This window comes from Homarus americanus, unplaced genomic scaffold, assembly GCF_018991925.1.
Source record: "Homarus americanus isolate GMGI-L3 unplaced genomic scaffold, GMGI_Hamer_2.0 scaffold39675, whole genome shotgun sequence".
Lineage (NCBI taxonomy): Eukaryota > Metazoa > Arthropoda > Malacostraca > Decapoda > Nephropidae > Homarus > Homarus americanus.
This window is the reverse complement of record NW_024736071.1, coordinates 15,213,958-15,227,786: the sequence shown is the minus strand read 5'-3', so window position 1 is coordinate 15,227,786 and position 13,829 is coordinate 15,213,958. Positions and strand designations below refer to the sequence as shown.

The 13,829-nt window shown below is 35.5% G+C and overlaps 1 protein-coding gene across 1 annotated transcript; it reads right to left on the bottom strand.

The window, feature by feature from the left end:
* Positions 1–330: 330 nt before the first annotated feature.
* On the bottom strand, positions 331–13,265 carry LOC121871713. Its single transcript, XM_042374126.1, has 7 exons — positions 13,165–13,265; positions 12,228–12,706; positions 9,058–9,265; positions 8,091–8,564; positions 4,749–4,859; positions 1,573–1,797; positions 331–1,071 (listed from the first exon to the last, which is right to left on the bottom strand). Exons 1-7 carry the CDS (start codon positions 13,174–13,176, stop codon positions 592–594), a joined length of 1,989 nt encoding a protein of 662 aa, XP_042230060.1. The 5' UTR covers positions 13,177–13,265; the 3' UTR covers positions 331–591.
* Positions 13,266–13,829: the final 564 nt, after the last annotated feature.

The window sequence follows — 13,829 nt, the reverse complement described above, 5'->3', positions numbered from 1 at the left end:
GGATATGAAATCTATGATCCAACTTCGGGTGTCCATCTCATCAGTTGGACAATACATAATCACAGTGTCTCAAAGATAATAGTTCTATCTATCTCTGTAACCCCGCATATTTGTGAAGCAATTGGGTGCACAGTACATGACAAACCAGTGGTTATAGGCCATACTACTGATAGACTCAGATCGGATATAAATCATATATTACTTTCCCCATGAGGATTTGTGATCCGGGACCCAGAGACTGCCATCCTAATATCATCCCGCCACAATGTTTTTGCGTGAGTTTTACAAAGTTTTATAATGTTGTTCTTATATTACAATGAAAAAAATTGATATTGTCGATATTTATTGATAAATTTTACCATAATAATGGATAATTTTACAAGTATTGTACAGAGGAATTACAGATCAAATACATATTCCATTTGTGTTGAATGGATACTCCACGCCAGCAATTGTTCACTCTTGAAGATGTTTAACTGGGCTGAATGTTCTTGCCGTGGGAGAAAACACCACCTAAATTATGAGTAGCAGCACCAGTCACACTTGAGGTGAGTCTGAGGTGTAATGACGCTGGTAGGTTCACACCAAGCTCTAGACGTACTGAATGTTGTCGCCGTTGGAGAGGACAGCACCAGACGGACCTGCAGAAGCAACAGTCACACCTGCTGGAAGTTGGATCAGTCTACCACTAGGGGTGATGATACCTGAAGCACCCACAAGAGGTGGTATGGCGCGCTTGTTGCGTAACTGAATGTTCTGGCCGTTGGACAGAACAATACCAGAAGGACCTTGAAGAAGAACAGACACACCTGCTGGAAGGTGGAACGGCCGACCATCATTGGTGATGATACCTGAATCTCCGATAACATGGCGCTTGATACGATGGGTGGGGACGCCCTGGTCATTTAATTGAATGTTTTTTCCATCTTTGGTAACTACACCTGCTGGACCGATGAGAACGATGTTGTCTGCCTCAGCCTGGGTGAGCTGTCGGTTGATGCCATCGGGATAGACGATTCCTGAAGTCCCAAACTGAGCACTGGCGCCCACAGCCAGCAGAGTGATGGCTACCTGTTGAAAGAACACTTAATTTTGTTTGATTTGATTTTTTATAATACTAAACGAAATTTACCTTGATGAAAAACAATTAGAATGAACTCACGCTTACTACGAGTAATCTTACATTTATCTTAAATGACATAATAACTTATGTGCTCACTACATATTTTTTTTCTCGAAAACTACTCATCTTATATATATAAAAACGATTTATTTGACATTATATATATATATATATATATATATATATATATATATATATATATATATATATATATATATATATATATGTGTGTGTGTGTGTGTGTGTGTGTGTGTGTGTGTGTGTGTGTGTAATGTAGTTCCTATTACAGCTAATAGACTTAGTAAATGAAATTTTAACTATATATAATAAATGATAAAAATTCCCTTCAGCAGTCAGTCAACAGACTCTCTGCTGGACTCTACACCAAATTACAAAACTTACTTCAATTGTCTTTTTTCTCAAACTTAAGTTCTTAATATTTCACTTACCAGAATCTTCATGGTCGGTCGGTATATCTCTGTGTCTACAGAACTCCTCAAGTGGCTACTGCAGCTTGGACTGAGTAAACGACGGCGGTGCCACCTCTTATATACTGAACACAGTGAGGACAACTCCACTCTGTGGCCTTTACGGATCTCGTTGCCGTTGTTGATGATCAGTGTTGCCAATTTATTTTCAAACAGATACGGAGATTTACTGGTCGGTTGTGTTCGCTAAATATCTATTATTTTGTGCAATTGTTTAATACTCTCTTTAAACATTTTAACTCTTAGCATTATTATTTTGGTTCTTATTTATCTTTATCAGTTTTATAATTGGCAATTTTACAATTATCATTAATGATATTAGTATTGGCTATCTTGATTAACACTTAATATTGTTGCACGCAGACACTGAATTATGGATAAGGTCAGAAAAATTTTTCACCTGAGAAAAACCCCAACCTCTTAATGGGTTAAATATACAGGTATTATTATCATCAGTTTTGTCCTTAGTTTTGTTATTTCTTCCTCTAATTAAGAAAAAACATTTTTCTTTATTTTCTCAATATTAAAATGATCCACGCGTATGACTTATGTGGAATAGAATTATAACAAACTTATAATGTAAGAGATAAAGGAGAGAATGTGGGGACCATGAGGGTAAAACGTGTAATAAAAGGAATGTACAAATGTGAACTGAAAAAAATAGGAGAAAAATATAGATAGACACGCGGGTGGAAGGATAAAGTGAGGAGTGAGAGAAGAGTCTTTGATAGAAGAATGTGTTTGGCAGTACAAAGATAAGAATGATGAAATGTGTTAGTGTCAGGGATACTAGTATAAAGAAGTGTATGGGTGAAAAAGGTGTTACTATCTAGGAATGTGTGCACCTATACGACGAAAGACAGGACAGGAAGAGTGTATATAAAAGTCCTCTTAAGTGCCTTTTCCAATATTGTACGTTTTTCCTTCAACATAGTGTTCCTACTGCGCAGACCTCGAATATTAATATTTTAGAATTTTTTTTTAAAATACCAAAATAAAACCAAACACATACCACTATAGACCGTGTCTTGTTAAGGACTGTCAAAAGTATTAATGCGCAGAAAGATAAAACAGATGGTGAGTGGACTGATGTCTAGCAATAATATTACTGCAATGATTTTTTTTTTTTTACAGGACAAAATATTCCAGTTATTATTATCAGTTTGTACAAGTACCGAAAGTAAGGATACGTACATTCTTGGACAGTCTCTAATATTGTACTTTATAACAAAACTCAGAACACATCTGTGTTCAACGTTGATAAGTGAAATATTTTGCCTCTTCCTTTCTAAAAGTTTTCATATCCAAAGAAACTCTGCTGAAAGCAAAGAAACATTAAAAGTGGGTCTGATCCATTCGTCATGTTGAATGAGTAAGATTAAGATTCGGTTTCACACATAATTATTTACTCAATGGCATCTGCAGATCCTTCTTATTAATATACTATATAACTATGCGAAACGACATTAAACACTTTGTGCTGATTTAAAACTATTAATAATAATAAAAATCTTCATCCCGCGATGTGTCAAGACATTAAAAAAGATGTCACCAACTTCCAAAATTCCTCGGCTCTCGATGTTTCCTATGTGTCATGGTATTACGATATATGCCATGTCTTACGTTATACGCCATATCTCTCTTTTATTTATATGTTTATTTTAATTTCACAAAAGACAATGATTTTGAGGGGGATGAAAACGAAGAAATTATATACCGAAAATTTAGGTAGAGAAATTAATGGATATTTGCTTACTAACGGACGAAACGGTAAAGCCTATGTGCGTGATTAACCTTTATTATATTGTACTTAAGTCCTACCAAATAAAGATGGTTTGTGTTAACTAGTTTTCTTTACATACATAAGCTCAAAATGATTATTCCAGCTTGGTCTTTAACAGTACAATATCATATCTAAGAGATTACTAGTTACTTAATGATAATATCATAGGAGCAAGGATTTAACAAACAGCACCGGAAAACTGCCAAAAGATAAGGACGTAAATTAATTGTTCAAATACGTTTAAATTTGACCTCTTACATGCAATTTTGCTACAAACGGCTTTAAATGAATACAGAACAAATATATTATCAAATGACGAAGTGCTCTTGTAAAGACATGTATTTATATTATGTTACTTTTAATTAAAGTTGGCTTACTTATATCATTCATATAGTCCACATACGGCGTAGAAAAAAGAACGTGATCAGGTCGCAAAGGTTACATATGATGCCAAATCGCGTTAGAATAACGACCGATATAATGATGTTTGTGTGTCGTCACGTTTTTCTCTCGAAATCTACCTAGAAACTTATCTTCATACATAATTATTTGACCAATATTTATTTAACAGCATCTTTTTTTTTTGTAGTTTAAACGTAAATTTTCTGAAAATCAATTGATAGACTTGTTGGTAGATTGTTTCACTTGTAAGTGCACTGAGTTATTGAAATAAAAACTATTGTTTTTCTCATAATAGACAAGTAAAAGTACATATAGGGTGTCCTGCTGATGTGACATACTCAAGCACACTTGCCTAGGATATGAAATCTATGATCCAACTTCGGGTGTCCATCTCATCAGTTGGACAATACATAATCACAGTGTCTCAAAGATAATAGTTCTATCTATCTCTGTAACCCCGCATATTTGTGAAGCAATTGGGTGCACAGTACATGACAAACCAGTGGTTATAGGCCATACTACTGATAGACTCAGATCGGATATAAATCATATATTACTTTCCCCATGAGGATTTGTGATCCGGGACCCAGAGACTGCCATCCTAATATCATCCCGCCACAATGTTTTTGCGTGAGTTTTACAAAGTTTTATAATGTTGTTCTTATATTACAATGAAAAAAATTGATATTGTCGATATTTATTGATAAATTTTACCATAATAATGGATAATTTTACAAGTATTGTACAGAGGAATTACAGATCAAATACATATTCCATTTGTGTTGAATGGATACTCCACGCCAGCAATTGTTCACTCTTGAAGATGTTTAACTGGGCTGAATGTTCTTGCCGTGGGAGAAAACACCACCTAAATTATGAGTAGCAGCACCAGTCACACTTGAGGTGAGTCTGAGGTGTAATGACGCTGGTAGGTTCACACCAAGCTCTAGACGTACTGAATGTTGTCGCCGTTGGAGAGGACAGCACCAGACGGACCTGCAGAAGCAACAGTCACACCTGCTGGAAGTTGGATCAGTCTACCACTGAAGATGATACCCAGCACCTAAGCGAGGTGGTATGGCGCGCTTGTTGTAACTGAATGTTCTGGGCCAAGGACAGAAATAATGTATGACCTTGAAGAAGAACAGATGACACCGCATGGAAGGTGGGAAAACGCCGACCATCATTAAGATGATACTTGAATCTCCGATAACATGGCGCTTGATACGATGGTGTATCTGTCATTTAATTGAATTTGTTTTTTCCATCTTGGTAACTACACCTGCTGGACCGGATAGAAACGATGTTGTCTGCCCCAGCTGGGTGATGTCGGTTGATGCCATCGATAGACGATTCCTGAAGTCCCCAAACTGAGCACTATGCCCACAGCCAAAGCAGAGTGATGTATACCTGTTGAAAGAACACTTAATTTGCTTGATTTGATTTTTTATAATACTAAATCTAGGGCCTCACTCTTGATGAAAAAACAATGAATGAACTCACGCTTACTACGAGTAATCTTACATTATTCTTAAATGACATAATAACTTATGTGCTCACTACATATTTTTTTCTCGAAAAACTACTCATCTTATATATATAAAAACGATTTTATATATATATATATATATATATATATATATATATATATATATATATATATATATATATATATGTGTGTGTGTGTGTGTGTGTGTGTGTGTGTGTAATGTAGTTCCTATTACAGCTAATAGACTTAGTAAATGAAATTTTAACTATATATAATAAATGATAAAAATTCCCTTCAGCAGTCAGTCAACAGACTCTCTGCTGGACTCTACACCAAATTACAAAACTTATTTCAATTGTCTTTTTTCTCAAACTTAAGTTCTTAATATTTCACTTACCAGAATCTTCATGGTCGGTCGGTATATCTCTGTGTCTACAGAACTCCTCAAGTGGCTACTGCAGCTTGGACTGAGTAAACGACGGCGGTGCCACCTCTTATATACTGAACACAGTGAGGACAACTCCACTCTGTGGCCTTTACGGATCTCGTTGCTGCTTGTTGATGATCAGTGTTGCCAATTTATTTTCTCAAACAGATACGGAGATTTACTGGTCGGTTGTGTTCGCTAAATATCTATTATTTTGTGCAATTGTTTAATACTCTCTTTTAAACATTTTAACTCTTAGCAATATTATTTTGGTTCTATTTATCTTTATCAGTTTTATAATAAGTAATTTTACAATTATCATTACGATATTAGTATTGGCTATCTTGATTAACACTCTCATTATTGTTGCATTTGCAGACACTTTGAATTATGGATAAGGTCAGAAAAATTTTTCACCTGAGAAAACCCCCAACCTCTAATAATGGGTTAAATATAGGTATTATTATCATCAGTTTTGTCCTTAGTTTTGTTATTTTCCTTAATTAAGAAAAAACATTTTTTATTTTCTTCAATATTAAAAATGATCCACGCGTATGACTTATGTGGGAATAGAATTATAAATAAACTTATAATGAAGAGATAAAGGAGAGAATGGGGAACTATGAGGGTAAAACGTAATAAAAGGAATGTACAAATGTGAACTGAAAAAATAGTTGTACTTTATAACAAAACCTGCAACAACATCTGCCCAATGCCGATAAGTGGTATTTGGCCTTCTAAAAAGTTTCTATATCCAAATAAAACTCAAGAAACATTAAAGGGCCCGATCCATTCAATGCTGTTCTATAAGACAAGATCTGGCCTACACCATTTACCAACAAGGCATCCAAGATCCTCTACAATACACCATACAACCATGAAACGACACAAACACTTTCAGCGATTTAAAAATCATTAATACACAAAAATCATCCTGCGATGTCAAGACACAAAAAGATGTCACCAACTTCCAAAATTCTCGGCTCATGTTTTGCGTGTCATATATTACGATATATGCTAAATTCGTTATACGCTACATTCCCTTTATTTATATGTTTATTTTACCTTACGATTTTGAGGATGAAAACGAAGAAATTATATACCGTACCTAGGTAGAGAAATTAATGATATTTGCTAATAACGACGAAAACGTGCCTGCGCGATTAACCTTACAGGCTGTACTAAGTCCTACCAAAGATGGTTTGGTGTTAAATTCAGTTTTTACACACAAGCCTGCAAAATGACATTCCAGCTGGCCTTGGCCAGTACAACATCATATCTAAGAGATTACTAGCTACTAATGACAATATCAGAGCAAGGACGCAACAAACAGCACCGAAAACCGCCAAAGACAAGGACGCAAAATCAATTGTTCAAGCAAATTTCCGACCCTCACAATTCTGCCAACGGCTTCAATGAACAAGAACAAATATACATCAAATGACGTATGCCTTGTAAATATTACGTATTTATATTATGTTACTTTTAATTAAAGTTGGCTTACTTATATCATTCATATAGTCCACATACGGCGCAGAAAAAGAACGTGACTGTAGTCGTACAATACATATGATGCCAAATCATGCCAGAATAACGACCGATATAATGATGTGTCAACAGTTTTCTCGAAAATTCAACAGAAACTTATCTTCACAATCATTTTAATCAACATTTACTTAAATGTTACCTTTTTGCAGTTTAACAAATTTTCTTAAAAATCACCGACAGACTTGCCGGCAGACTTCGCTCTCACCTGCAAGCACTGAGTTGGAAATAAAACCATTTTCCCCTACAACAGACGCTGATGATACACCACACACTCTGCCCAGACAAGAAAATCAAGATCCAACTTCAAACCATCTCATCAGCTGACAATACACACCGCTAAAAACCAAAGACACATCATCTATCTGTAACCCTTGCTATTTGTGAAGCAAATTAAGTACAGCACACAAACCAACAGAGTCATACCACTGATAGACTCAGACGGATATAAAATCAAGGAAGGGTTAGCCCCATGAGGACGGGGTATCCGGACCCAGACGCTAATCTCAACAATCCCACAATGTTTTATGAGTTTTATGTGCTTTTACAAATGCTGTCTTGGTATTACAATGAAAAAAAATTGACATAAGCGATATTTACACAAATTTTACCAAGCACAACGACACCCGCGCCAATGCACAAGACAAACCACAGAAACACACATCCACCTGCCGAAACCTGCCAAATCGTCCAACCCCTGAAGATAAGCGGACCGGGCTGAATGTTCTTGCCGTGGGAGAAAACACCACCTAAATTATGAGTAGCAGCACCAGTCACACTTGAGGTGAGTCTGAGGTGTAATGACGCTGGTAGGTTCACACCAAGCTCTAGACGTACTGAATGTTGTCGCCGTTGGAGAGGACAGCACCAGACGGACCTGCAGAAGCAACAGTCACACCTGCTGGAAGTTGGATCAGTCTACCACTAGGGGTGATGATACCTGAAGCACCCACAAGAGGTGGTATGGCGCGCTTGTTGCGTAACTGAATGTTCTGGCCGTTGGACAGAACAATACCAGAAGGACCTTGAAGAAGAACAGACACACCTGCTGGAAGGTGGAACGGCCGACCATCATTGGTGATGATACCTGAATCTCCGATAACATGGCGCTTGATACGATGGGTGGGGACGCCCTGGTCATTTAATTGAATGTTTTTTCCATCTTTGGTAACTACACCTGCTGGACCGATGAGAACGATGTTGTCTGCCTCAGCCTGGGTGAGCTGTCGGTTGATGCCATCGGGATAGACGATTCCTGAAGTCCCAAACTGAGCACTGGCGCCCACAGCCAGCAGAGTGATGGCTACCTGTTGAAAGAACACTTAATTTTGTTTGATTTGATTTTTTATAATACTAAACGAAATTTACCTTGATGAAAAACAATTAGAATGAACTCACGCTTACTACGAGTAATCTTACATTTATCTTAAATGACATAATAACTTATGTGCTCACTACATATTTTTTTTCTCGAAAACTACTCATCTTATATATATAAAAACGATTTATTTGACATTATATATATATATATATATATATATATATATATATATATATATATATATATATATATATATATATATATATATATGTGTGTGTGTGTGTGTGTGTGTGTGTGTGTAATGTAGTTCCTATTACAGCTAATAGACTTAGTAAATGAAATTTTAACTATATATAATAAATGATAAAAATTCCCTTCAGCAGTCAGTCAACAGACTCTCTGCTGGACTCTACACCAAATTACAAAACTTACTTCAATTGTCTTTTTTCTCAAACTTAAGTTCTTAATATTTCACTTACCAGAATCTTCATGGTCGGTCGGTATATCTCTGTGTCTACAGAACTCCTCAAGTGGCTACTGCAGCTTGGACTGAGTAAACGACGGCGGTGCCACCTCTTATATACTGAACACAGTGAGGACAACTCCACTCTGTGGCCTTTACGGATCTCGTTGCCGTTGTTGATGATCAGTGTTGCCAATTTATTTTCAAACAGATACGGAGATTTACTGGTCGGTTGTGTTCGCTAAATATCTATTATTTTGTGCAATTGTTTAATACTCTCTTTAAACATTTTAACTCTTAGCATTATTATTTTGGTTCTTATTTATCTTTATCAGTTTTATAATTGGCAATTTTACAATTATCATTAATGATATTAGTATTGGCTATCTTGATTAACACTTAATATTGTTGCACGCAGACACTGAATTATGGATAAGGTCAGAAAAATTTTTCACCTGAGAAAAACCCCAACCTCTTAATGGGTTAAATATACAGGTATTATTATCATCAGTTTTGTCCTTAGTTTTGTTATTTCTTCCTCTAATTAAGAAAAAACATTTTTCTTTATTTTCTCAATATTAAAATGATCCACGCGTATGACTTATGTGGAATAGAATTATAACAAACTTATAATGTAAGAGATAAAGGAGAGAATGTGGGGACCATGAGGGTAAAACGTGTAATAAAAGGAATGTACAAATGTGAACTGAAAAAAATAGGAGAAAAATATAGATAGACACGCGGGTGGAAGGATAAAGTGAGGAGTGAGAGAAGAGTCTTTGATAGAAGAATGTGTTTGGCAGTACAAAGATAAGAGTGATGAAATGTGTTAGTGTCAGGGATACTAGTATAAAGAAGTGTATGGGTGAAAAAGGTGTTACTATCTAGGAATGTGTGCACCTATACGACGAAAGACAGGACAGGAAGAGTGTATATAAAAGTCCTCTTAAGTGCCTTTTCCAATATTGTACGTTTTTCCTTCAACATAGTGTTCCTACTGCGCAGACCTCGAATATTAATATTTTAGAATTTTTTTTTAAAATACCAAAATAAAACCAAACACATACCACTATAGACCGTGTCTTGTTAAGGACTGTCAAAAGTATTAATGCGCAGAAAGATTAAACAGATGGTGAGTGGACTGATGTCTAGCAATAATATTACTGCAATGATTTTTTTTTTTTTTACAGGACAAAATATTCCAGTTATTATTATCAGTTTGTACAAGTACCGAAAGTAAGGATACGTACATTCTTGGACAGTCTCTAATATTGTACTTTATAACAAAACTCAGAACACATCTGTGTTCAACGTTGATAAGTGAAATATTTTGCCTCTTCCTTTCTAAAAGTTTTCATATCCAAAGAAACTCTGCTGAAAGCAAAGAAACATTAAAAGTGGGTCTGATCCATTCGTCATGTTGAATGAGTAAGATTAAGATTCGGTTTCACACATAATTATTTACTCAATGGCATCTGCAGATCCTTCTTATTAATATACTATATAACTATGCGAAACGACATTAAACACTTTGTGCTGATTTAAAACTATTAATAATAATAAAAATCTTCATCCCGCGATGTGTCAAGACATTAAAAAAGATGTCACCAACTTCCAAAATTCCTCGGCTCTCGATGTTTCCTATGTGTCATGGTATTACGATATATGCCATGTCTTACGTTATACGCCATAGCTCTCTTTTATTTATATGTTTATTTTAATTTCACAAAAGACAATGATTTTGAGGGGGATGAAAACGAAGAAATTATATACCGAAAATTTAGGTAGAGAAATTAATGGATATTTGCTTACTAACGGACGAAACGGTAAAGCCTATGTGCGTGATTAACCTTTATTATATTGTACTTAAGTCCTACCAAATAAAGATGGTTTGTGTTAACTAGTTTTCTTTACATACATAAGCTCAAAATGATTATTCCAGCTTGGTCTTTAACAGTACAATATCATATCTAAGAGATTACTAGTTACTTAATGATAATATCATAGGAGCAAGGATTTAACAAACAGCACCGGAAAACTGCCAAAAGATAAGGACGTAAATTAATTGTTCAAATACGTTTAAATTTGACCTCTTACATGCAATTTTGCTACAAACGGCTTTAAATGAATACAGAACAAATATATTATCAAATGACGAAGTGCTCTTGTAAAGACATGTATTTATATTATGTTACTTTTAATTAAAGTTGGCTTACTTATATCATTCATATAGTCCACATACGGCGTAGAAAAAAGAACGTGATCAGGTCGCAAAGGTTACATATGATGCCAAATCGCGTTAGAATAACGACCGATATAATGATGTTTGTGTGTCGTCACGTTTTTCTCTCGAAATCTACCTAGAAACTTATCTTCATACATAATTATTTGACCAATATTTATTTAACAGCAACATTTTTTTGTAGTTTAAACGTAGATTTTCTGAAAATTCAATTGATAGACTTGTTGGTAGATTGTTTCACTTCTAAGTGCACTGAGTTATTGAAATAAAAACTATTGTTTTTCTCATAATAGACAAGTAAAAGTACATATAGGGTGTCCTGCTGATGTGATATACTCAAGCACACTTGCCTAGGATATGAAATCTATGATCAAACTTCGGGTGTCCATCTCATCAGTTGGGCAATAAATAATCACAGTGTCTCAAAGTTAATATTTCTATCTATCTCTGTAACCCCGCATATTTGTGAAGCAATTGGGTGCACAGTACATGACAAACCAGTGGTTATAGGCCATACTACTGATAGACTCAGATCGGATATAAATCATATATTACTTTCTCCATGCGGATTTGTGATCCGGGACCCAGAGACTGCCATCCTAATATCATCCCGCCACAATGTTTTTGCATGAGTTTTACAAAGTTTTATAATGTTGTTCTTATATTACAATGAAAAAATTGATATTGCCGACATTTATTGATAAATTTTACCATAATAATGGGTAATTTTACAAGTATTGTACAGAGGAATTACAGATTACATACATATTCCATTTGTGTTGAATGGATACTCCACGCCAGCAATTGTTTATTCTTGAAGATGTTTAACTGGGCTGAATGTTCTTGCCGTGGGAGAAAACACCACCTAAATTATGAGTAGCAGCACCAGTCACACTTGAGGTGAGTCTCAGGTGTAATGACGCTGGTAGGTTCACACCAAGCTCTAGTCGTACTGAATGTTGTCGCCGTTGGAGAGGACAGCACCAGACGGACCTGCAGAAGCAACAGTCACACCTGCTGGAAGTTGGATCAGTCTACCACTAGGGGTGATGATACCTGAAGCACCCACAAGAGGTGGTATGGCGCGCTTGTTGCGTAACTGAATGTTCTGGCCGTTGGACAGAACAATACCAGAAGGACCTTGAAGAAGAACAGACACACCTGCTGGAAGGTGGAACGGCCGACCATCATTGGTGATGATACCTGAATCTCCGATAACATGGCGCTTGATACGATGGGTGGGGACGCCCTGGTCATTTAATTGAATGTTTTTTCCATCTTTGGTAACTACACCTGCTGGACCGATGAGAACGATGTTGTCTGCCTCAGCCTGGGTGAGCTGTCGGTTGATGCCATCGGGATAGACGATTCCTGAAGTCCCATACTGAGCACTGGCGCCCACAGCCAGCAGAGTGATGGCTACCTGTTGAAAGAACACTTAATTTTGTTTGATTTGATTTTTTATAATACTAAACGAAATTTACCTTAATGAAAAAACAATTAGAATGAACTCACGCTTACTACGAGTAATCTTACATTTATCTTAAATGGCATAATAACTTATGTGCTCACTACATATTTTTTTTTTCGAAAACTACTCGTCTTATATATATAAAAACGATTTATTTGACATTTTATATATATATATATATATATATATATATATATATATATATATATATATATATATATATATATATATAATGTAGTTCCTATTACGGCTAATAGACTTAGTAAATGAAATTTTAACTAAATATAATAAATGATAAAAATTCCCTTCAGCAGTCAGTCAACAGACTCTCTGCTGGACTCTTTACCAAATTACAAAACTTACTTCAATTGTCTTTTTTCTCAAACTTAAGTTCTTAATATTTTACTTACCAGAATCTTCATGGTCGGTCGGTATATCTCTGTGTCTACAGAACTCCTCAAGTGGCTACTGCAGCTTGGACTGAGTAAACGACGGCGGTGCCACCTCTTATATACTGAACACAGTGAGGACAACTCCACTCTGTGGCCTTTACGGATCTCGTTACCGTTGTTGACGATCAGAGTTGCCAATTTATTTACATACAGATTCTGAGATTTACTGGTCGGTTGTGTTCACTAAATATCTATTATTTTGTGCAATTGTTTCATGCTCTCTCTAAAATTTTAATTCTTAGCATTATTATTTTGGTTCTCATTTATCTTTATCAGTTTTATAATTGTCATTATTACAATTATCATTAATGATATAAGTATTGGCTATCTTGATTAACGCTTAATATTGTCGCACGCAGATACTGAATTTTGGCTAAGGTCAGACGATTTTTTCACCTGAAAAAACCCCAACCTCTTAATGGGTTAAATATATTATTATCATCAATTTTGTCATTAGTTTTGTCATTTATTCCTCTAATTAAGAAAAGTCATTCTTCTTTCTCTTCTCAATATTAAAATGATCCACGCGTATGACTTATGTGGAATAGAATTATAACAAACTTACAATGTAAGAGATAAAGGAGAGAATGTGGGGACCATGAGGGTAAAACGTGTAATAAAAG

What these genes read in the sequence shown, in the direction of transcription:
- LOC121871713 (XM_042374126.1), bottom strand. An exon ending in ACGGCGACAACATTCAGTAC is followed by an intron (nt 4,860 to 8,090) that starts GTCTAGAGCTTG and finishes CACCTCGCTTAG; the next exon opens with GTGCTGGGTATCATCTTCAG. An exon ending in GACCGACCATGAAGATTCTG is followed by an intron (nt 1,072 to 1,572) that starts GTAAGTGAAATA and finishes TTCTTTCAACAG; the next exon opens with GTAGCCATCACTCTGCTGGC.